The following is a 26,271-nucleotide window of genomic DNA, read 5'->3' as shown; positions in this document are numbered from 1 at the left end:
CTTGATGGGGATGGCATTGAATCTATAAATTACCTTGGGCAGTATGGCCATTTTCACGATATTGATTCTTCCTACCCATGAGCATGGAATGTTCTTCCATTTGTTTGGATCCTCTTTTATTTCATTGAGCAGTGGTTTGTAGTTCTCCTTGAAGAGGTCCAGAGATATAGATCAATGGAACAGAACAGAGCCCTCAGAAATAACGCCGCATATCTACAACTATCTGATCTTTGACAAACCTGAGAAAAACAAGCAATGGGAAAAGGATTCCCTATTTGATAAATGGTGCTGGGAAAACTGGCTAGCCATATGTAGAAAGCTGAAAATGGCTCCCTTTCTTACACCTTATACAAAAATTAATTCAAGATGGATTAAAGACTTAAACGTTAGACCTAAAACCATAAAAACCCTAGAAGAAAACCTAGGCATTACCATTCAGGACATAGGCATGGGCAAGGACTTCATGTCTAAAACACCAAAAGCAATGGCAACAAAAGCCAAAATTGACAAATGGGATCTAATTAAACTAAAGAGCTTCTGCACAGCAAAAGAAACTACCATCAGAGTGAACAGGCAACTTACAAAATGGGAGAAAATTTTCGCAACCTACTCATCTGACAAAGGGCTAATATCCAGAATCTACAATGAACTCAAACAAATTTACAAGAAAAAAACAACCCCATCAAAAAGTGGGTGAAGGACATGAACAGACACTTCTCAAAAGAAGACATTTATGCAGCCAAAAAACACATGAAAAAATGCTCACCATCACTGGCCATCAGAGAAATGCAAATCAAAACCACAATGAGATACCATCTCACACCAGTTAGAATGGCAATCATTAAAAAGTCAGGAAACAACAGGTGCTGGAGAGGATGTGGAGAAATAGGAACACTTTTACACTGTTGGTGGGACTGTAAACTAGTTCAACCATTGTGGAAGTCAGTGTGGCGATTCCTCAGGGATCTAGAACTAGAAATACCATTTGCCCAGCCATCCCATTACTGGGTATATACCCAAAGGACTATAAATCATGCTGCTATAAAGACACATGCACACGTATGTTTAATGCGGCACTATCCACAATAGCAAAGACTTGGAAGCAACCCAAATGTCCAACAATGATAGATTGGATTAAGAAAATGTGGCACATATACACCATGGAATACTATGCAGCCATAAAAAAGGATGAGTTCATGTCCTTTGTAGGGACATGGATGAAATTGGAAATCATCATTCTCAGTAAACTATCGCAAGAACAAAAAACCAAACACCGCATGTTGTCACTCATAGGTGGGAATTGAACAATGAGAACACATGGACACAGGAAGGGGAACATCACACTCTGGGGACTGTTGTGGGGTGGGGGGAGGGGGGGAGGGATAGCTTTAGGAGATATACCTAATGCTAAATGACGAGTTAATGGGTGCAGCACACCAGCATGGCACGTGTATACATATGTAACTAACCTGCACATTGTGCACATGTACCCTAAAACTTAACGTATTAAAAAACCCTTAAAAAATAAAAATAAAAATGTTGTACTATCTAATAATGTATCGGCATTTTAAACTGCATGGCACTTCATGTCAAACTGGTGTATATGGAGCAATATTACATCCAGATGTAAGTAATTATGAGATCACTAAAGGCGAACTATCATTTGTAACTCCTGATTTTTTTTTTTTGTGGTAGCACTATGTTCTTATTCTTATATGATAGAAACTCAGTATAGTCCATTATAAGAGATGAAGAAAACCAGAACTCTAAATAAAAGCACAAACACTTTTATTTTTAATAGTAGTGTTTTGTTACAATTTAGTGAAACAACAAATAAATACATTCATTGGCCACAGCTATACTTTTACAACCAGTTTGAAACTGATTATATAGCTGAGAAACACTGTTAAACAATAAAAAAGGCAGCTATGCATAAAAAAGCCACTTCAGCTATAAATTACATTTTCCATAAAACTACAACCAACTACAATGAGTGGTAAAGGTTTCAAAATTAATGGCCACCCAAGTGAAATGATGAAAACAAATACTGCTAATCACTATAGAATTACACACTTAAGTAATGAAATTCACTTTTTAATGAACAAAAATGAAGGTTTGATATTGTCATCATGTGCTTCAGTGCAGGACGAACAGGGAATCGGTAGCCCTTTGATTTTATAAACAACTCCTTTCGAGACCAAACTTAAAGTGCTCCTAGTGCTTTGGAATTTTTAAGCAAAGATTGGGCCAGAGTGTATCTTTATTTGTCTTTGGTGATATGTTAGATGTGTATAAGGAGACAAATGCAAGAATTTGGGTACCCTAGTCAGGGATAAGAATAAACTTACAAATCTCAAATTTGGAACAATCAACTAATGCAGCAGAAAGAACCAAGTTATTTTATCTGAAAAATTTTTAAAAAGTAATCTTTGTTAGTTTGGTCAAATAGGAACATTATCGAGGGGAGCCTTACTAGAAAAACTTTATCACCTTGAACCGCAAGGATTAACAAAGACAACATATCTTTTCAGACAGCTCTAGATGATTAGATGCCTAACATTATTAGCAAAATAAACAGTTGGCATTCTGAGAAGAAATCTAACAACTGAAGTTGTAATAAAAGTACGCTTTTGTCACTTAATACCACGGGTAACTTTTTATACTATACATTTTAAAATAATTTGGTTACAATGAGAGAATTATAAACAAACCCAAAATAACATAAGTATATGCTTCTGATTGAATACAAAGTCATTTTGTATCATAAAAAGAAGAAATTTATTTGTCTGTGTACTGGCCTCCCAAAAGATCGAAAGCATTAACAATTTCAATTTTTCCTTAAGGTTTCAACCTAGTGTTATACTTTTATGAAGTTATTGTATCAGTTGTTAAAAAGTTGAAGTACATTTTAAGTAAGCGAGGAAATAACATTCTAATCAAAGTATAAAACAGAAAAGGATAGTCGTATTAGTTCCAGTTCTGAAGAAATAGATAGCAGACAATCGTAGTTTGTCTTTGAGCATGTTGTGACAACTTCCCAATGTTGCTTGTTCCCTTGGCATCTTGAGGTATTCAGCATCTACTTCTTTCCATATAGACACTGGTACAAAGTGCATTTTAAAATTCTGTATTATCTCAGCCTACCATTTTCTTTTTTTTTAGATTTGGGATAGGACATTTAAGACAGTTTTAATGTAATTCTAAAAGTACTCCAATATTGTTAACCTGTGGTTTTATACTTACCTAGTTTGTACATTTACTTAAGTTTGCTCATTTAGTCTAATGCTGGAATTAATTTGAATTCAATTTAATTTGGCTTTTTCCATATATAAGATATAAAAATGTGAAAATCATAGGAATTATATGTCTTACAAAGTATTGCACTTGAGTTCACTGCAATAATGTATCATGATTTCATTTACCTGAGGACAATCCTGATTCACTAGGTAAGACCAGCTATATCATGCTTCAGAGAAATCAAATGCTTTTGAAAATATATTTATGTTTTAATTTAGAATTACACATTTTGTGAATAATTCTTAAATGCATCTCTAAACTTGTTTAGTCCCAAGAAGTTTCTACCAAAATCTCCCTATGCAAAAGTCACTATTGCTTTCTTCAAGAATCATGCTTAAACTACTACATATATCTCAATTACACAAAATAATCAACTGACCAATTCTACTCAAAATAGCCACACAATTTTCACTGGTATATTTTCCTCTTGAAATTATTGTGGCTCTCCAAAGAACACTGCTGGCCATAACTAATGGATTACTACCATCATTTGTTTAAAATGATTGAATTTCAGTCGCTATTTTAAAATCATGCTTAAAAGAACTGTCTTCAATGATTACACATTTTCAGTAGATTTTTATAAAGAATGATACATTTTTATGCCTTAACTCTGTGCACTGTTCACACTATAAAATTTTTATTAAGATATCTGTATAGAGCATACCAATGAATATACTGGCTTTGATTTTCATAGGAAAATTGCCTTCCAGTTTGGTGTACAATAGAGTATTTCAGTATGAACATTGGCATATGACTTTGGGGACTGCAGTGACTCAGAACAAAGATAAAAGTGCACATATGCATTTGATGTTCCAAAGTCAGGATTTTTGGAGGCCATCAAGTGCCTTAAGATCTAATCTCTCTTTTCTCCTACTCCAAACTTTCCATTTTACTTCATTTTACTATGAAGAGGTCAAAAATAATAGCTGTGTTATTTACCAAACACAGCCACACTTCCAGATTTTGTTTTCAGTTGCAACAGATAATGGAATGTTTATGTAGATGGAATTTAAACACATTGAATATACACATTTATGAAAAACAACTCAAGAATCATGACTTGGTGATGCTGTCAGTTTTGTGGTGTCACATATAAGCTATGATGATTGTTCAAATCTAAATTACTACAAGTAAAGAGCAAAGGAGCAGTATCTGTCATAGGTCCATTCAGGTGGGGAGTGACTGTGTAACTGCTGCTGCCGCACCCAGTCATGGTGCCATACCAGCCCAAACTTTGCGAATTTGGTAAACTGCAACAAAAAAAAGGCAAAAAGGCCATAGGACTATGATCAGGATATAAGAAGTCACATTTGAATTTTTAGCATTTTCAATGAATTTTGTAATAAAGTTAGCACTCAAATACATTGAAATATGTTCTTTGTCAAATAACAAAATGCTTTTCTACAAATTTAATGACTTTTATCTAATATCCTGGATTCTATATTGCAGTATGTTACAAAAGAATGAATAAATGCCACTCAGAACTGGTAGAACTTGATTGTCAGATGACAACAATGTAGTCCTTATGTACTCGGCTCTATTCTAAGACATCTATGTATGTATGTATGTATGCAGACACACATATACATTCATTTCTCACAACAAGCCTCTGAAATAGGTTCTATTATCCCTGTCTTACAGATGAAAAACAGGGTCAAAAAACTGAGGTTATGTAACTTGCCCAGATGAAGTTAGGATTACAGAAAATGTCATATCAAGCTGAAGCCATTATGCTTCATGGCTTCAGCCATTAAGCTTTCCTCTTTGCCCGAATCACAGTCAATAGTGTACTAGTTACGGACTTGAAATGGTTTTGTAACAAGGAGGGCATGGGAACATTTCCTATGGCAATTAAGCTTCCCAAGAGTTTTATCTAGGTTTTCTCTGGATTTTGACCAGCACTAAAGATATGGAAACAGACATATAATCACTATAATAGTATTTCTTCCTTGTGCATCCCCCTCCCACAAACAGCTCTGAACCAACAAGTGATCCCGAAATGAAATGGTACCATTTTAGCCAAAAGGCATATAGGCTTTGAGTCAAATGGTAGTTCCTGATAATGCAGGTCCCACCCTGGGTTTAACATCTACTGCTTTAAACTCCAGTACTGCCGATCTTATTTATTGACATATTACCACCAAATCACCTTTTTTCATATTTTGGTTAAAGCTTAGATTTGTTTTTTTCAATCAATTTCAATAGTAATTCAGGCTAAGTGGCTTTGTTACATCTACCTTCCTTCTCTTGAACTTCCCAGTCTTGGCAGGTCATCATCACTATCATATCGTCTTGGATTGTCGAAAAAGTAAGCTCTGGAACTATAACTGTGACTATTTATCATGCCAGCAGGTGCCTGTGAACAAAGTATTAGATAGCATATGAAGGTTTTACTTTTCCACTAAGAAAGGAGGCTAGAATCTATAATAATTTTTAGTCTTAACCTTTGCCAAAAATAGAAAATCAATATAAATGTTCCATAATTTTTAAAAATAGGAGAACAGGCATTGGGGAATATTATATCATACCAAATTCTGGTTTAATCTCTGTGCCCGGAAAAACAGTACCACCGACCATGCTGGCACATGTTCCCACAGAAAGAGGACCATTCCAAATACTATATATTCTTCTCCACTTATGTCTTCTACATGAGCCTGTAAATAGAGCATGGCAGAGAATTTTTACATCTGTTTATTGTATAAGCAATCACCTCCACAGTTAACTTGTTTCAAGTCAGGTAAGATAAAATATATCAACTACAAGCACATAAACTCTAAAACTTTCTATATTTTGTGGTTTCTCATGAAATGACACTTATCCTTTAAAGGACATAAAATGCTTTGAAGCTACAAAAAATAAAAAGCAGTTAATTTTTTCAGTGTATCAGTTTATGACAATTTTAATATATGGATAATAAGGAGTGATCTCCTATTTAGGCCCCATAATCTAAAGAGAGTGACTTTTAAAGACATTACTGTTCCAGCTGCTCCATAGGCAAAATAACAGCACTTACCCTAATTACACCTATAGAAAAACGTAACATGTTAAGTCACTCAGCTCAGCTCTACTTAAAATATGCTTTTGGACCTAATCTACATATTAAATTTGTTTCTGTTCTATCAGATGTTGGAAGAGGGAAATGGAAAAAGGAGTGAATAGAATCTGCCACAAGGAACCACATGTGAAAATTCCTTCACTTTAGAAAGGTAAATGAAAAATAGTATTCCCGGAACCCTTAAATTCAGTACAAAGCTAAATTACTATAAAGATATGACACATAGCTATGTCAAAATGTATGTTTAGGAAGCATATGGGAATGCTAGGAAGTTAAATATGCGTAGTTAGAGTACTGGGAATTATGATAGCAAATACCTGGACACCCAAGGAACTACGAATGCTCTCCCATTATCAAGACTGACAAAGCCAGATTTTTATGAAAGCCATTATTTAAACATGTAAACCTGAACCAAATATTAAGAGTATATGTAGTTCTTGGGTAGGGGAGAGTTACTTTCCTCCTAACAAAGACCATATTCACTGGCTAATAATAGGGAATTCATTTATCTAGAAATATTTAAACATCATCATTAACAAAAATAAGTAAAATTAGCATATGACCGAGAGGCTTGCGGCACTATTATTATTTACCAAAAAAGAGAGAGAAAATACTCCTTTGAGAGAAGTTCTCTGTGAAGAATGATTTCAAATGTCACACGTACATAAAGATTTTTAAACACAAAGCTTTAAGTATGATTACTGACAGTAGACAGAGATTCCATAAATGTGTTTGTAAGTCAAACACTACAGTGTTCTCCTAGATGAGGGTAAGTTAATTATCACATTGTTAGACTGGCAATACATGGTAGGTATTTACCTTATCTGAAAGATTATCCCAGCCATAATTAAATGGACTTTCTAATGTATCCTGAGATATGGTGACCACCACCAAATTATAACAAGCTCTGGAAGAGTAGAGAAGAATGACTACAGAGCCCACGACGACAGTCTGGCACAGAGACATACCCTAAAACAAATAAAAATCATCATCTTTAGTATTCTACACATTTGTCACGACAAGCTATTCATGTACATACAATATGGTCACCTCTTGCAATGCACTCCTACAAAGCACTGAGTACCTGTTGAAATAAACTCTTGATTATCTTGCTTTTCAATTCCTATTCCTAGAACTGCTTGTGTTTAATATGTGTAAGTTTTTTTTTTTTTTTTTTTTTTTGCCAACTTGCCAAATAGCAGCTGGAGAAAGATTTTGTTCTGCCAAGGTTGCCTTGTAATATATGAATAAACAAGTTGGCAAAAGATCTGAACTTTAATTGATGTTAATCAAAGAGGTAGTTTAGTCATAATGAGAAAAGAATGGAAAATAGAAGCATTAGTCCATTTGATACACTTAATTTCTCATACAAAATTAGAATAGAAATAGAGTTCCTATGCTATTTGCTTTCATTCTTTTAGATTCTATTACAGAGTGCTTGTTAGTCCCCTATTGATGCCACAGTGTTGATGGCAAATGTTCTGGGCACCCATATGTACTTTCAAATCCTTAAAATTTTAAGACTATGGCTTTCACCATTTCCCTCAACATAAAAAGCCCTTCCAACTTAGTGGTTCTCAACTGGAGTGTGTATATTGGAGAAGGGTGTGGTAGTCACCTCTTGCAGAGATTCTTAACCTGGGGTCTGTATTTCCATACAATCCATTTTCCTTGCAATCCTATGTATTTTATTTTATGCATTAAAAAAATTACTCTGTGACATCCTTGCCAAAGAGTTCCATTGCACAGAAACACCCAGTATAGTGTTTTGGAAGTTTGTGTTTGGCTGTCACAATGATTAAGGGGCAATTATGGCATTTAGTGCACAAGGTCCAGGGATGCTAGATGACTTCCAAGTCACAGGAGAATCCTCCACCTAAGCTAACTGTCCTCTGGCCTTGATAACTTTCTAATGTCCTCCTGGACAGTCATGAAGATGAAACACCTGTTTATAATTATCTGAGTCAGAACCTAATTCCGTTTTGAATATAAACGAAGTATATATTTGCATAGTTTAAATAGAGGCCCAAATTTCCACAAACACATAGAATGTGTAAATTGAAGGAAATTTGTGCTTTGTTTTCTTCAGAATTTTATCAGTTGTTCAAATATTTCAGAAAATCATGACATTGACAGCAATACTGCTTGTGGTATACAAGTGACCAATGCAACACACCTGTAATAGTCTGCATTTATAGCTGCCCCATTCATGGTTTCTGTGTCTAAACACAAACATCTATTACATCATGCTCTAAAAGTAACATGTTGAAATATTTATTAATTGCTCTCCTTTTATTTCCTCTTTATGTTACAATTAAGGCAATTACACTGAATTTTATGTGTGTAGGTAGGTTAAAAATCCATTAATTTCAGGATAGAAACAGGTAATTAAAAATGTTTGTTATTAGAACTGCACTGGGTCTTGCGGGGCTCTTGCAGGGTTGAGAACCATTATTATAACTGACTTCCTCAGAACAATTCATTTTAGAGGTATATGAAAAGAAAGAACTAAAAGATAAAAGATACCCTGAAAGATGTTGGGATAGTAACAGAGCACCTTCTTTGAGCTAACACACTACCATCACAAAAAGTATGTGTGAAAATAAAACTGGCAAAACTTAAAAATTAAGGCTAAAATTTTCTACAATATGCTATTTTATTTTTGTGAATCCAAAAAAAGTTGTTAATAAAAAAGTTAATCTAAACCAATCCAGATCCAATTTTAGAAGTAATGTATTATTAAAGAAAAGTAAGGAAACAAGAACAAGAAAACAGAATGCTGTAAGAATTACCATCCTCAAAAATAACTGCAAAAGTTTATATGCACTGCTTTGGGAAATAAGACAACTGTCAGAAACATGCTATAATACAGAGAAACTGTTTAAATTTGTAAATACTATAGAAGCTTTTAAAAAAAGATTGTGAGAAAAGAGCAAAGAATCAATAATGCCGAATTAATACAACAAACAAAACAACCTCTAGTCAAATTACATACATAAAACAATGAAAGACACCCATTGATTTGGAAAACAAAAGATTCACCCCCACAAAATACAGGATTACAAAATGAAAAATAAGGATCCAGCGACATAGAAAGTGTTATCGAAAGTTGAAGAAAACCTTCCTAAAATAGAGTCAGAACAAGCAATTCAACTCAGGAGAAATTCTCAAGGAATGATTTTCCTTTCCCTGTCTCTGACACCTACATACCACTTTTAAAGAAATTCCACACTTGATAAGTGAAAAAGAGTTACACCTCACTCCTAAACACCTCAGTATCCATAACATTGGAGTTCAATAGTGTTTACAGATACTTTTAGAACGCAGATATGCAGACACCTTAACCTACTAGTCATTGAGTTTTGACAAATGTATACACACATGTAACCCAAATCTCCACCAAAATACAGAACATCATCATTCCAGGAAGTTCCCTCACACCCCTTCCATCAACCAAACCCAAAACACAAATGCTCCCCTGCTTTGGTTTTTACAACTTAGTTCTACCTGCTCTAGAAGTTCATGTAAGTGGCACCATAGAATATGAACTCTTGTATGTTTCATTCACTCTGCAGAATGTTTTTGAGATTCATCCTTGTTTTTGGATGTATCTATCAGGAGTTAGTTGTTTTTATTGCTGAGAGGATAATTACAGTGACCAACTCTTCCTGATTTGCTTAGGGGTTTTCTGGTTTTAGCACCTGAAGTCCCACATCCTAGAAAACTGAGACCCAGGAAAATTGAGAAAGTAAATCACACTAATTCCACTTTCTGATTATATGAGTTTGTTTATATGACAGTTAGATAGAGTCTTTGAATATTCTTGTACAAATAGTTTTGTGGATATGTTTTCACCTCTTTTGGGTAACTACCTAAGAGCGGAATTGCTGGGTCATATGGTGGTCGTTAAGTTCAGCTGTGTAAGAAATTCACAAATCTTTTCCCAAAATGGATATACAATTTTATACTTCCAACAAAGTGTGAGAGTTTCAGTTTTTCCACCAAACTGTCCAATTCTAGGCCTCATTTGGGACTGTCAATCTTTTTAGCCATGCTGGAAGATGTGATGTCTCATTTTGGTTTTAATTTGCATTTCCCAGATGACTAATAATATTGTGTTATTGGCCATTTGTATATCTTCTTTGTGAAGAATCTATTCAAATCTTTTGACCACTTCTAAATTGGGTTGTCTTATTAAATCAATGAGTTGTAGGAGATCTTTATATATGCTGACAATCAACTCTTGTCAGATATACGTATTGCAAACATTTTCTTTAAGTCTGTGGCCTGTCTTTGCATTTTCTCAGTCTTGCCTTTGATAAGAATTTTAACTTCTTTTTTATTTTTGAGACAGTCTCCCTCTGTCATCCAGGCTGGAGTGCAGTGGTGCAATCTTGGCCCACTGCAGCCTCTGTCTACCGGGTTCAAGTGATTCTCCTGCCTCAGCCTCCTGAGTAGCTGGGATTACAGGTGCCTGCCACCACACCTGGCAAATTTTTGTATTTTTAGTAGAGACGGAGTTTTACCATGTTGGCCAGGCTGGTCTTGAACTCCTGACCTCAAGCGATCTGACCACCTTGGCCTCCCAAAGTGCTGGGATTACAGGCGTGAGCCACCATGCCCAGCCTGATGAGAAATTTTAAATTTTAATTATTTCTAATTTATCAACTTATTTTTTTCATGGTTACTTTTTATTGCCCCTCTAAGAAATCTGCTGCAACTACCCTGTTTTCTTTTGGAAGCTTTTCACTTGTTTCATTTACATTTAGGTCTATGTTCCATTTTGAATTAATTTTTGTGTATGGTATGAAATGGAGTTGGAGGTTCATTTTATTCCATATGGATATCGAGTTGCTTCAGCACCACTAGTTTAAAAAATTCCTTGTGGTATTGGATTGCTTTACCATCTTTGTCAAAAATCAATAAACCACATTAAGTGTAGATTGATTTCTAAGCTCTCATTCTGTTCTACTAATCTGTCTTTCTCACGTCAGTAGCACGCTGTCTTAATTATTGTAGCTTTATACTAAGTTTCAACATAATGTAGTATGAATCCCTTTCATTTTCAGGGTTACTTTCTGCACTGTTCAACACAATAGCCACTAGCCACATGAGAGTATTTACATTTAAATTAAACTAAAAGTTCCTAAACAGTTCTTGTTGCTCTAGCCACTTTTTAAGTCACATTTGGCTAGCTATCATACTGAACGGTACAGCTACAGAATATTTTCATTAACACAGAAAATTCCATAGGAAAGCACTACTTTATTTTTTATTTTTAATATACATATATTTTTTGAGACGGAGTCTTGCTCTGTCGCCAGGCTGGAGTGCAGTGGTGTGATCTTGGCTCATTGCAACCTCCACCTCCCAGGTTCAAGCGATTCTCCTGCCTCAGGATCCTGAGTAGCTGGGATTACAGGCACGTGCCACCACGACCAGCTAATTTTTGTATTTTTAGTAGAGATGGGGTTTCACCACGTTGGCCAGGATGGTCTCGTCTCCTGACCTTGTGATCCACCCACCTCGGCCTCCCAAAGTGCTGGGATTACAGATGTGAGCCACCGCACTGCCCAGCCAGCACACTTTAAATATTTAGATCATCTGCATTGTCGTGCAAATTTTGGAATCAACTTGTCTTCTTTTTAAACCACTTTATTGAGGTATGATTGACATGTGAAAAGCTGTATACCACTTGGTGAGTTTGCCAACCTGTCAATTTCAATTTTAAAATTTTTACTTATCTTTGAGACAGGATTTCACTCTGTCACCCAGACTGAAGTGCTTTGGTGTGATCACAGCTCACTGCAGCCTTGACTTCCTGGGCTCAAGGGATCCTCCTACCTCAGCTCCCCAGTTAGCTAGGACTACAGGTGCACATCACCATGTCTGGCTAATTTTAAAATTTTTTGTAGAAATAGCATCTCACTACATTGCCAAGGCTGGTCTTGAACTCCTAAGCCAAAGTGATCCTCCCACCAAGGCCTCCCAAAGTGCTGGGATTACAGGTGTAAGCCATCACCTCCAGCCCAATTTCCTTTTTTAAAAAAAAGCATGGTAAAATTATGATTTGGTTTGCATTGAATTTACAGATTCATTAGGGGAGAATTGCCATCTTAATGATACCGCATCTTCTAATCCACAAACATGGTATATCTCTTCACTAATTTTAGGTCTTCTTTGGTTTTTCTTAGCAGTATTTTGTAGTTTTCAGTATACAGATATTGCTTGCTTTTTGGAAAATTTATTCCTAAATATCTTTTTTTTGAGCTACTATTGTAAATGGTGTTGTTCATTTAAATTTTATTTTCCAGTTGATTATTCCTGTTATATATAAAAATACAATGTGTTTGTATTTTGACCTATTCTGAGAACTTGCTAAAGTCATTTATTCTAGTTGTTTAGTAGATGCCTTAAGATGTTCTCCTTAAACAATTGTTATCTGCAATTAGAGACAGTTTTACTTCTTAATTCCCATTGTTTACCTTTTGTATCTTTTTCTTGTCTTATTGGAATATTGAATAAAAATGGTGAGAGCTGACATCCTTGCTTTGTTTCCAATCTTAGGGGGAGAACGTTCAATATTTAAGTATGACATTAATTTTAGGTTTTTTAGTAGATGCCTTTTATGATATTCAAGTACTTTCCTTTTCTTCTACTATTAGCTGAGAGGTTTTTTTTTTTTAAATCATGAAGGGTACCAAATTTAGTCAAATGCCTTTTCATTGTTTATTGAAATGATTATGTGGTTTTTCTCTTTTGTTTTAATGTAGTGAATGACACTGATTCTCGCTGCATTCCTAGGATAAACATCTCTTGGACACAATAAATTATGCTTTTTATATGTTGATTAGATTTTATCTCTAAGTATTAGGGACACTAGTCTGTAAGTGTTAATGTACAGCCATCTGTCAGTATCCATGGATTGGTCCCAAGACCTCCTGTGGATACCAAACTCCACAGATATTCAAGTCCCTTACATAAAATGGTATAGTTTTACATATAATGTGCACATCCTACTGTATACATTAAATCATCTCGATTATTTATAATACTGAATACTGTGAAAAATGATATGTAAATAGTTGTTATTCTGTATTGTTTTTTAAGTTGTATTATTTTTATTGTTGTATTGTTACTTTGTATTTATTTAATATTTTCAATTCAAGGTTAGTTGAATCCATGGATGTAGGACCTGTGAATACAGAGGGCTGCCACTCTATCTTTGTCAAGCTTTGGCATCAGGTAATGCTGGTCTCATAAAACCTGGTCTAACAAGTGTTCTTCTGGCCGGGCGCAGTGGCTCACGCCTGTAATTCCAGCACTTTGGGAGGCCGAGGTAGGTGGATCACAAGATCAGGAGATCGAGACCATCCTGGCTAACACGGTGAAAACCCGTCTCTACTAAACATACAAAAAATTAGCCGGGCATGGTGGCGGGTGCCTGTAGTCCCAGCTGCTCGGGAAGCTGAGGCAGGAGAATGATGTGAACCTGGGAGGCGGAGATTGCAGTGAGCCAAGATCACGCCACTGCACTCCAGCCTGGGTGACACAGCAAGACTCCGTCTCAAAAAAAAAAAAAAAAAAAAAAAAAAAGATGTGTTCTTCCCTCTATTTTCTTTTCTTTTTCTTTTTTTTTTTTTGGGATGGAGTCTCACTCTGTCGCCCAGGCTGGAGTGCAGTAGTGCAATCTTGGCTCACTGCAACCTCCACTTCCTGGGTTCAAGCGATTCTCCTGCCTCAGTCTCCCGAGTAGAAGCGAGTACAGGTGCACGCCACCACGCCCGGCTCATTTTTGCATTTTTAGTAGAGATGGGGTTTTACCATATTGGTCAGGCTGGTCTTGAACTCCTGACCTTGTGATCCACCCGCCTCGGCTTCCCAAAGCCCTGGGATTACAGGTGTGAGCCACCGTGTCCAGCCCCCTCCTCTATTTTCTAAGAGTTTGTATACTATTGGTGTTGTTTCTTCTTTAAATATTTGATGAATTAACCAGTGAAATCATCTGGAGCTGCAGTTTTGAGAAATTTCTGATAATAACTTTAATTTCTTTAATAAATATGGGTCTACTTAGATTACAAAATCTAAGATAAAATACAATTTCATCTTCTATCAATTTATAGTTGTATATTTAAAAGAATTTGTCCATTTCATCTCAGTTCTCAAATTTACCAGCAAAGTGTTGTTCATATATCCTCTTGTCTTTTAATGTCTGTAAGATGTTTAGTGATAGTCCCTCTTTCATTCATAACATTGGCAATTTGTATTTTCACTGTTTTCTTTTCCTGTAGATCAAATTGACTGATGTATTCAAGAATCAACTTTTGGCTTTAATTTCTCCATTTTTTGTTTCCTATTTCATTGATTTCTATTTTTATCTTTATCATTTCAGTTTTTTTTTTTTTTTTTGAGACAGCATATGGCTCTGTTGCGTTGGATGGAGTGCAGTGGCATGATCTCGGCTCACTGCAACCTCTGCCTCCCAGGCTCCGGCTATCCTCCCACTTCAGCCTCCTGAGCAGCTGGGACTACAGGTGCATACCACCACACCCGGCTAATTTTTGTATTTTTTGTAGAGATGAGGTTTCATCATATTGCTCAGGCTGCTCTCAAAATCCTGAGTTCAAACTGTCTGTCTGCCTCAGCCTCCCAAAGCCACCATGCCTGGACTATTTCAGTTCTATTACTTACTTTGGGCTTACTTTTTCCTACTCCACACACTCCCACTACCATTTCTAAGGGAGAAACTTGAGTCACTCATTTTATATCCTTATGTTCTAATATATTATTTAAATCTGTGCTTTTCCCTTCAAGTACAATTTTTACTGCATTCCACAAATTTTGATATATTTTATTTCATTATCCTTCAGTTTGAAATCTTTTCTAATTTCCCTTGTTCTTTCTTTTTTTTTTTTTTACCCATGGGTTATTTAGAATTGTGCTCACACCTACATGGAAACACAAGAATATGTATACCATGAAGATTTATTTTACAATATTTAAGAATTTTCTTCAAAAACTTAAAAAAATTTAATTAGAAATAAAACTGATTTTAGAATATTTTACTTTAAAATAAAAAATTATATATATTTTCATATTTAAGAATGGATCATTAGCTTAGAAATGGGGGAATTGTTGCTTAGTGGATACAGAATTTCAGTATGGGATGAGAAAAACATTCTGAAAATGAACAGTAGTCACAGCTGCACAACAATATGAATGTACTTAATGATAATGAACTATACTTGACACTGACTATGCTTAATAATGGTTAAAATGGTAAATTTTGTGTTATATATTTTAGCACTATAATTTTCCCAACATCCAATGTCCCTGTTTACCTCTAAGATGCTGAGAAAGATGAAAGTGATAGACAGTTCTCTGACTCAATGAAGAGAGGAATCTACGTCAAATGAACTGAGTGAAACTATAAATAAGGAAAAAATATTATGAAGCCTCTTTCAGTAAGCTTTATAAATGTTAATAATTTACCTTATTGTGTCTTCTGTAACAGAACATTTTTGAATAGTTTCATGGTCCAAGTTAAGCTGCAGCATCACTTTGAGACCAATCATTCAGAGTTTAAAGCAAAAGGAATTGAAATTTTAGATGTAGGTATCATGAATGCTTTAAACACCAAATATTGTTTTTATAACTTTCCAGACTAGAAAGGAAATGGCCACTCACTGAAGCATTTTAAAGGCTAAGTTATTATATCGCATTGGCCAATAAAGTACACAATAGCTTAGAAACTAGTATAGCCTTATATAATTGACATTGCTGAATGCCTGCTGGATGGAAAGTTTATAAAAGAACCATGGCATTGCCATTTCCAATTATACAGAAATTCACTGATTTAAGGATTTAACTGAAAATGTAAAGATTAATTTAATGTTTTGTCTACAAACACATTTTTGTCTTACAAATGAATGAATGTACAGATGTGGCAGGGCTTATTTTGTTGCATTTATATGGTGTCAGCACCAACTAATCATCCAAGAAAATATTCTTTTATGTCAACGCCTGATAGGAAACACAAGTGGTACCAAAATAATCAAAGTGTTGAATAACTTTTCTGATTGTTTATCCTGGGCCAACTGTGTTGATAAATTCACTATCTGTGCTAGACCAATTGTGTGTAAAATTATTGGGCCTTAGCACAAATCAAGACGGTGGCAATGAACTGTACCGGCAGTGACTATATTCTTCACTACCATGCACTTGTACTTAAAAAAAGAAAGTCAGTTTCATTGAAGAATATCTTTGGTGAAGCACTGAAAATATAATTTGTATTAAATATAAACCCTAGAGTACATGTGTATTTAACATTCTATGTGATGAGATGTGCCCTTAAAGTAATTCTGCTGCACACTCAAGTACAGCAGCTGTACTGAGGAAAAGCACTTACGTGATTGACTTGTTAGTGGATCTAACCACTTTTTTTCATAGAACACCATTTTTTACCTGACAGACAATTCTGGCAGACAGACAATGGTTATTTGGACTTGGCTACTGGGCATATTTTTTTTTCAAAAATAAATAAAATGAGTGTATCACTTCAATGAAAACATCTGGCAGCATTTATTTCCAATGATAAAATGTAAGCTTTTAAGTGAAAATTGTAATTTTTAGAAACTTGTACATACTTGTACTCTAAGATTAACAGCTTCTTAAAACTAAAAGGCTTTTCTAATGAGATGGTCTGATAATTAACACATGCTTTTGAATATTGTCTAATGAAATGTATCAACATTTTGAAGATCTAGGACCATTCTTTTCCAAATGATTAATGCGCGATGTTACAAAATGATTCAAATGCAAGATTGACCAATGGAGAGGACAAAAAGTTCACCAATATGGTTTTATATTCCACATGGCAACTAACCTTTAAGAAACCTCCACTTCTGAGTTTTGGTGTAGTATTAAAGAAGATATCCACAATTATCTGAAAAGTCTATTAAAATTCTCCTCCATTTCCAACTATATATATGTGTGAGGATGGATTTTCTTCATATGCTTCAACCTAAACAACATACCACAATAGATTGAATGCAGAAGCAGACATAAAAATCTAGCTGTCTTCTATTAAGTCAGATATTAAAGAGATTTGCAAAATGTAAAACAATGCCAATCTTCTCAGTATTATTTTGTTTTATAAAAAATTTTTTTATAAAACATGTTATTTGTTAGAATGTAATGGATTTATTTTAAATAAATTAATAAATGGATATTTTTATAATCTCTTAATTTTTTATTTATAGTATGATTTGTATTAATAGATATAATATACACAAACAAAAGCTCTCTGGCATCATCAATAATTTTTAGGAGTGTGATGGGGTCTTGAGGCCAAAAAATTTGAGAACCATTGCTCTAGGGATTATAAAATATATCCTTAACTTCTCACAGTCTAGATAGTAGTTAATATCCTATCATTTGATATAAATGTTAGAACTTTGCAACTGTATAGATCCATTTACACCCTCTCCTTTATGCTATGGTTGTTATATATAATACACAGAGAATTATATATTACATATACATATGTAAACCTCACAATATTACGTGATTTTTGTTTTGCATAATCATATTTTAAAGAAGTTAAAAATCATATTTACCCACATATTTACTATTTCTCATGTTCTTCATTCCTTCTTGAAGAGCTGAAATTCAAGCTGGTTTTATTTCTTTTCAGTCTGTAGAATTTTCTTGGCATTTCTTACAGTGTTAGGTATGCTGGTAAGTAATCCCCTTAGTCTTCTTTTTTCTGGAAATGTTTTTATTTCTCCACTGTTCTTTAATAATATCTTCACTGGATTTGTATTTCAGAGTTGACAGCTTTTTTCTTTTGGCATTTAAAAAATACCGTTTCCGTGTCTTCTGGCCTTCATTATTTCTGATGAGAAGTGAGTCATCATTTACATTGATGTCCCTTTATGTAATTCTATAATTTATTTTTCTCTGTTTTCAAGATTTTCGTATTCTTTTTAGTTTGGAGCACTTTAACTGTAATGACCCTAGACAAAATTTTCTTCATATTTATCCTGATTGGGTTTGCTAAGCTTGAAAGACATAAATTTATAATTTATGTCTTTCATCAAAATTGGAAAGTTTAGGTCATTATTTTTTCAAATATTTTTTCCAACTTCATCTTCTTCCTCTTTCCCTTTGGGGGTGATAATTACACATAATTAGACTCCTGAGCTTCTATGTGTTTTATTACAGTCTTTCCCCACTTTCCTCTGTTCTTTAGATTGGATATTTTTTATTGATTTATCTTTAAGTGAACTGACTCTTCCTTCATCTCCAATATGCTGCTGTTAAGCACAACTAGTGACATTTATTTTAAATAGTATATTTTTAAATTCTAGAATTTCCATTTGGTTCTTTTTTTAATAGTTTTTATTTCTCTTGAGATTTCCTATTTATTTATCCAAGTGTATTTTCCTTCAAGCCCTTGAGCATATTATAAATGCTTTGTCTGATAAATCCAAAATTTAGGTTATCTTGGTGGTGGTGGGGTTGTCTTCATTGCCTTTTGAGTTTTGGTTTTTGCTCTTGAGTATGTATTTCCTGTTTCTTCGTATATTTGTAACTTTGACCTGGACATTGTGAGTGACATATTTTAGAGTCTGGATTCTGCTATGTTCTTCTGAAAGATGTTGATTTTTAATTATTTTAGCAAACAATTAACTTGGCTGAACTGAAATCCCAAACTCTGTCTCCCATACGTTGGTCAGCTGAAATCTCAGTTAAATTTCTTTATCCTTAACTGTGCTGTTTGGAGCCTGTCTTTCACATGTGTAGTTCAGGTATCAGATAAAATTTTGACAGACTTTATAATAAGAGTATGGGGCTTCTTCTATCTGGTATCTTCTTCCTGAGATTTCCTACTCACTTTACATCTGCAGTAGTGACTACAATTTTATCTTCTGATTTTTCAAGCCAGTAAAACAGTGGATTTCTCTTCCAGTTTTGGCTGCCCCATGGATGGGACCTTCTCTCAGGCTAGAAGCTGTAAAAAACAGGAAACTCACTCAGTGTCATTTTCTTCTTCTAAGTGGTTGTTCTCCATTGCCTTCAGTGCTTTTTTACACTTTGTCCAGAATTTGATTGCTATCTGTGGAAAGTTGGTCCATTAGGAGCAATCTTAGCCATTACCAGACATAGAATCGTGCATGTATTTTTTTTCAAAGAATCTTACAAATACTATTTCCATTTTGAAATTAAAATGCCAACCTCAGCATTAAAAACAAGAAAACAAAGTAGAATTAATTAATAAATTTTAAAACATGTCTTGATAATTATAACGCCTACACAGTTTCACACACAGTTTCATGCTGCTAAGTCACAATGAAACTCAATCTCTGGCTCCTATGACCCTGACATTATGGAGTGGATGGCTTTTACTGGGTGGGCTATCTGGCCATGGAAAAATTAAGAAATTCTGAAAATGCTAGCTCATAGAGTAAAAGGGTCTAGAAGCAGGGAAAAAACTACTTAGGCTTAGGAGAAGATAAGAGATATAAACCTAAGTGTAAGCAAGGATCTTTCAAATGGGACAAGGTGTGGTGGGTCAGCTCAGCAACAGAATAGGAAATAAGACTTGCAGTACAACAACTGCAGTAGCTAGGGCAGCAAACTAAAGAAGCTCTATAGCTTAAGAGGGATAAAGTAAATCCCAGTAACTCAAGGGAGAAATTATAATATTAGGATATTAAATATTAAAATATTAGGAAGGTGGCAATCATATCTATATTACAGGGGATAATGCAGTGTGTATTTTTCTACCATCACTCTCTCCAAATTCTAGTTAAGTGGTATTTCAAGGTGCTGGAAGAGAGATATTAGCCTGTTTCTTTAATTATGGCCTAAGTTACCATAAACCATTGTGTTAGCTGTATAGAATTAGTTGCCTTGTATGAAAGATAAGAAATATTTGATTGAATGTTACTGTGTCTCTGAAAAAGGCTGATGCTGTCTCCCATCCCAATATGTTAAATAGTAAGGATCAAGGATTGAGTGAACACAGAACAGAAAGGTTTATACAGTAATTAAAACTGTTAGAAATACAGGAGGGAGTGAGAAAATGTATTATTTGCAAATGGCTGATTGGGCTGGCAGACAAGCTGATCTTGAGTGCCAATGATTCCTTTTACACCCTTATCCAGATATAAAATTGTACATGTCCCTGGCCAGATATATAAGCCTAAAAGCTTACTTTTATTCCTACCCATTCTTTGATTGGTCTTTCAGACAAAGAATCCCAACTTGCTATCTCGGGGACTAAGCATCTAGCTGGTTTGAGCCTTTTTATGCTGACGAGTTATTTTGTCCTTTGAAAGTAATATGTCTTCTATATTCTTATAACTGTTCTTATTTTTTCTGAAATGGAAAATAATGTTAGAATAAAAATAATTCTATTAGCATGCGTTTTAATGTTAAAAGTTATAATTCTGATAAAAAGCATATTTACTTCATTGATTTATAACTGATAAAAAGTTATAATTCTGATGAAAAGTAAATGTGCCCTAGAAATTCTACAAATGAAGGCAAAGCAAACAGCAACAAAAAAACTTAATGAGAGAGAAAAAGACAAATACTGACAATCATGGTAATAAATGGAAACTATTTGAGTTACCCTATAAAAAGGGGTGCTCATTCATAATTAAACTCCATAAAACTTTGCCTAAGTTAGTGAGGCACACTTAAAATGTTAGCAATAGACAAAAAGTTAAAAGACAGTATCCAGTCTATCATGTCAATGCAAACAAAACAAAACTGAGATTGGAGTAAAAGATGAGATTTCAGAACAAAAATGCCCATCAAAAAGGCTATTTCATATTTGTTCCAAAAATTTCTCAGAAAAACTACTTAAGTAGTAGATAAAATGTAATCTATCAGACAGGTCAACTCTTACCAAAAAGTAGAGTAGGATATAAATCATGTAGAGTCAAGCAAAGTTAAAATATTCAAAAGGGGAATCCTGTTCTTCAGTAATTCTTATTCCTTTTTTTCAGTGACTGTTCCTTTTGAGATTTGATCATAATACAAGACCCTTCCCCAGTCAAATTTTGCCAACATTTTCAGGTGTTCAGGAACTCTGTGAAGTTAGATTACCATCCCCTAATTACATTAATACCATAATAAATAACATTCATAAGCAATTTTTTAGTGGTAGGCAATATACCAAGCATTTTATGTATTTTTAAATTTAATCTTTACAACAACCTTATAAGGTATGGACAGCTCTTATCCTCATAGCAACCCATGAGAGCACTATCATTATCTCCATTTTGCAGATCAGGGAAGTGAAGCTTAAAGATGCTGCAGTTTGACTAAGGTCACACAGCCAATAAACAGTAGAGCTGGGATTTACATCCTTATCTCTCTGATCCTAAATTTCCATCTTTTTGTTTGTTTGTTTGTTTGTTTGAGAAGGACTCTCGCTCTGTTGCCCAGGCTGGAGTGCGGTGGTGCAATCTCGGCTCACTGCAAACTCCACCTCCTGGGTTCAAGCAATTCTCCTGCCTCAGCCTCCCAAGTAGCTGGTATTACAGGCATGTGCCACCATGCCCAGCTGACTTTTGTATTTTTAGTAGAGACAGGGTTTCACCATGTTGGCTAGGCTGGTCTTGAACTCCTGACCTCAAGTGATCCACCTGCCTCAGCCTCCTAAGGTGCTGGGATTACAGGTGTGAGCCCCCGCGCCCGGCCAGTTTCCATCTTTTAATCACTTAATACACTCTCTCTAAGGCCTTTCCATATTAATTTCAAATTGATATACCTGACAAAAGAAATATAAAGTATATTTGATTCTATTTTTTATTTATACCACTCTCACTGCACAAGAGAATTTGAAGCAATTACAGAGATATACAGAAAATAAAAATAAATATGGAAATGTATGTGTGTGTGTGTGAGGGAATGGTGGGTAAGAAACTGAGATGAAACTAGAGGTAGAACCAGTACCAAAAATAGATATCATAAGATCATCATGGCTGACAGAGGTGAGCCACATATTTGCCTCTGAACATAGCAGCCAGAGGAAAGAAGGATTTAACCAATACCAGTTTTTAGGTACTGAATCTGAGCAAAATATCTTTTCTGGAGACACTGTATAGACAATATCCTCAACAACATTATATAATTATGGCTTTAAAATAAACTTTCCTTACAAGAAATTTTACAAATATGTTGCTGTAGGCCAAAGTATGGTGTCAAAGTGGAGGTCAGAAAAGACGACTCTACCCAGGATACAATGCAGTCTTGGTACAAAACTTCAATGATCTGGATTGGGCTGAGCATAAAATGGAATAGGTGGGTAAATGGACTGCACATCCTTCAGGTCATCTTTCTGGCAACTAAACTTCTGAATTTAACAGTTGAGAGTTTATTTTCTCTAACAAGAACCTGGAATACAGAAATTCTATATTATTTAGTAGGTCAGATTCCATGCATGGACAATCAAGCAAAGAGTAAAATTTATAATTTCATGTGGAAGACGAGGAACCTAACATGGCTGGGGGCAGTGCCTCACGCCTGTAACTGCAGTACTTTGGGAGGCTGAGGCAGGCGGATCACATGAGGCCAGGAATTTGAGACAAGCCTGGCCAACATGGTGAAACCCATCTGTACTTACAATACAAAAGTTAGCCTGGGCGTGGTGGCTCATGCCTGTAATTCCAGCTACTTGGGGGGATAACACTTGAGAATCCCTTGAACCCAGGAGGCAGAGGTTGCAGTGAGCTGAGATTGGGCCACTGCACTCCAGCCTAGGTGACAGGGCAAGACCCTGTCTCAAAACAAACAAACAAACAAAAAAGAGAACATATGTGTGAATTTTAGGCTTTTTTTCCCAAGGTGAGCTGAAGGAAGACCTATAACTAGAGATAGTTTCCAACTCATACTGATGTGTAAATATGCAATGTTTGAGACAGGGCTGAAATCCAAACAGAAATTTTCTTGATTTTTGTTAAATAATGACTTTTGCTATAATATTACAAGATTATAGAAAGGTGCCAAGGCAGTACTTGAGAAAACATATTGCTCTAAATACCTGTATTAGTTTACAAAAAATGAATTAAATGTCTATACAAGGACATTGACATGGAAGAAAGTAGCAACCTTAAATATGTGAGAAAATAAAAAAATGAAAGAGTAGAAATAAACTATTCAAATTTACAATAACTAGTATTTAAAAAGCAAGTGAGAGTGCTATACTGAAAAAGAATCAAATCACAGCACTGTTTCAGTTGCTTAATAAATACAAATTAAAAAATAGCAGGATACAAAAATCAACATTCACAAATCAGTGGCATTTCTACATGCCAACAGTCAACAATGTGAAAAAGAAATCAAACCAGTAATCTCATTTATAATAGCCACAAATAAAATTAAATATCTAAACATTAAGTCAACCGAAGAAGTGAAAGATCTCTACAATGAAAACTATAAAGCACTGATTAAAGGAACTGAAGAGGACACCAAATAAATGGAAAGATATTTCATGTTCATGGATTGGAAGAATCAATATTGTTAAAATGTCCATACTACCCAAAGCAATCTACAGATTCAATGCAATCCCTATTAAAATGCCAATGAGATTCTTCACAGAAATGACCAAAAAAAAAAAAAAAAAAACCCTAAAATGTATATGGAACCACAAAAGACCCAGAATAGCCAAAGACATCCTGAGCAAAAAGAACAAAACTCGAGCAATCATATTACTTGACTTCAAATTATACTACAGAGCTTTAGTAACCTAAACAGCATGATACTGACATAAAAACAGACACATAAACCAGTAGGACAGAATAGAGAACCCAGAAACCAATCCACACACCTATAGTGAACTCATTTTTGACAAAGGTGCCAAGAACACACACTGGGGAAAAGGTAGTTTCTTCAATAAATGGTGCTCGGAAAACTGGATATACATATGCAGAAGAATGAAACTGTACCCTTATCTCTTGCTATATGCAAAAATTAAATCAAAACGAATTAAACACTTAAATCTAAGACCTCAAATTATGAAACTACTACTACTTGGAGAAACTCTCCAAGACATTGGTCTGGGCAAAAGTTTCTTGAGTAGTACTCCACAAGCGCAAGCAACCAAAGCAAAAATGGATGGATTGGATCATATCAAGTTAAAAAGCTTCTGTGCAGCAAAGGAAACAGTTAAGAAAGTGAAGAGACAACCCACAGAATGGAAAAAAACATTTGCAAACTACTCATCTGACAAGGGATTAATAACCAGAATATATGAGGAACTCAAACTCTATAGGAAAAAAAATTTAATAATCTGATTTAAAAATGGGCAGCTGGGCATGGTGGCTCATGCCTGTAATCCCAGTGCTTTGGGAGGGTGAGTCAGAAGGATAGCTTAAGACCAAGAGTTCAAGGCCAGCCTGGGTAACATAGCGAGACCCCGTCTCTACAAAATATAAAAAATTAGTCGGGCATGGTGGCACATGCCCGTAGTCCCAGCCACTCAGGAAGCTGAGGCAGGAGGATCACCTGGGCCCAGGAGGTTGAGGCTGCAGTGAGCTGTGATTGCGCCACTGCACTCTAGCCTAGTCAACAGAGTGTCCCTGTTTCAAAAAAAAGGAAAATAAAATAAAAATGGTCAAAAGCTTTGAAAAGATATTTCTCAAAAGAAGACTTATGAATGGCGAACAAGAATATGAAAAAGTGCTCATGGCTCACACCTGTAATCCCAGCAATTTGGAAGGCTGAGGTGGGCAGATTGCTTGAGCTCAGGAGTTTGACACCAGCCTGGGCGACATGGTGAAACCCTATCTCCACAAAAAATACAAAAATTAGCCAGGTGTGGTGGTGCATGCCTACGGTACCAGCTAATAGGGAGGCTGAAGTGGGAGGACTGATTGAGCCCAGGAGGTTGAGGCTGCAGGGAGCTGAGATCATGCCACTGCACTCCAGCCTGCGGTGACAGAGTGGGACTCTGTCTCAAAAAAAAAAAAAAAAAAAAAGAAAAAGTGCTCAACATCATTTATCATCAGAGAAATACAAATCAAAACTATAATGAGGTATCATCTCATCCCAGTGAAATGGGCTTTCATTCAAAAAACAGGCAATAACAAATACTGGTAAGGTTGTGAGGAAAAGGGAACCTTGGACACTGTTGGTGGGAATGTAAATTAGTACAACCACTATGGAGAATGGTTTGGAGGCTCCTCAAAAAACTAAAAACAGAGCTACCATACAATCCAGCAATCCCACTGCTGGGTATATACCCAAAAGAAAGGAAATCAGTATATCAAAGAGATATCTGCACTCCCATGTCTGTTGCAGCCAGCACTGTCCAAACAGCCAAGATTTGCAAGCAACCTAAGTGTCCATCAACACATGAATGGGTAAAGAAATGTGGTACTTACACACAATGGAGTACTATTCAGCCATAAGAAAGAATGAGATCCTGTAATCTGCAACAACATGGAACTGGAGATCATCATGTTAAATAAAATATGCCAGGCACAGAAAGACAAACATCGCATGTTCTCACTTATTTGTTGGAGCTAAAAATCAGAACAATTGAACTCATGGAGATAGAGAGTAGAAGGATGGTTACCAGAGGTTGGGAAGGGTAGTGGAGGGGTTGGGGAGAAGTGGGGATGGTTAATGGGTACAAAAAGTAGTTAGAAAGAATTAATAAGACCTAGTTGATAGCACAACAGGGTGACTATGGATAATAATTTAATTGTGTATTCTAAAATAACTAAAAGGGTATAATTGAATTGTTTGTAACACAAAGGATAAATGCTTGAGGGGATGGATATTGCATTTTCCATAATGTAATTATTATGCTTCTCATGCCTGTATCAGAAATATCTTTTTTTTTTTTTTTGAGGTGGAGTCTCACTCTGTCCCCCAGGCTGGAGGTGCAGTGGCATGAT

At 35.3% G+C, this 26,271-nt stretch overlaps 1 protein-coding gene across 2 annotated transcripts in view; it reads right to left on the bottom strand.

Annotated features, from left to right (window-relative positions):
- Positions 1-1,767: 1,767 nt before the first annotated feature.
- Positions 1,768-26,271, bottom strand: part of GPR137C (G protein-coupled receptor 137C) — an 84,148-nt gene continuing 59,644 nt past the window's right edge. The window contains exons 4-8 of one of the 2 annotated variants that reach the window (XM_024348727.3): positions 25,753-25,800; positions 7,172-7,321; positions 5,826-5,951; positions 5,535-5,653; positions 1,768-4,547 (exon numbers count right to left, since the gene is read on the bottom strand). In XM_024348727.3, the coding sequence (XP_024204495.1) occupies positions 4,370-4,547; positions 5,535-5,653; positions 5,826-5,951; positions 7,172-7,321; positions 25,753-25,800 (621 nt within the window). In that variant the 3' untranslated portion in view covers positions 1,768-4,369. The remainder of the gene's footprint in view (positions 4,548-5,534; positions 5,654-5,825; positions 5,952-7,171; positions 7,322-25,752; positions 25,801-26,271) is intronic. The other variant, XM_001146700.8, reaches the window with a different exon arrangement.

Source organism: Pan troglodytes, chromosome 15 (genome assembly GCF_028858775.2).
Source record: "Pan troglodytes isolate AG18354 chromosome 15, NHGRI_mPanTro3-v2.0_pri, whole genome shotgun sequence".
Classification (NCBI taxonomy): domain Eukaryota; kingdom Metazoa; phylum Chordata; class Mammalia; order Primates; family Hominidae; genus Pan; species Pan troglodytes.
Note: the sequence above shows the minus strand (reverse complement) of the source record. Positions and strands in the feature narration are given on the sequence as shown.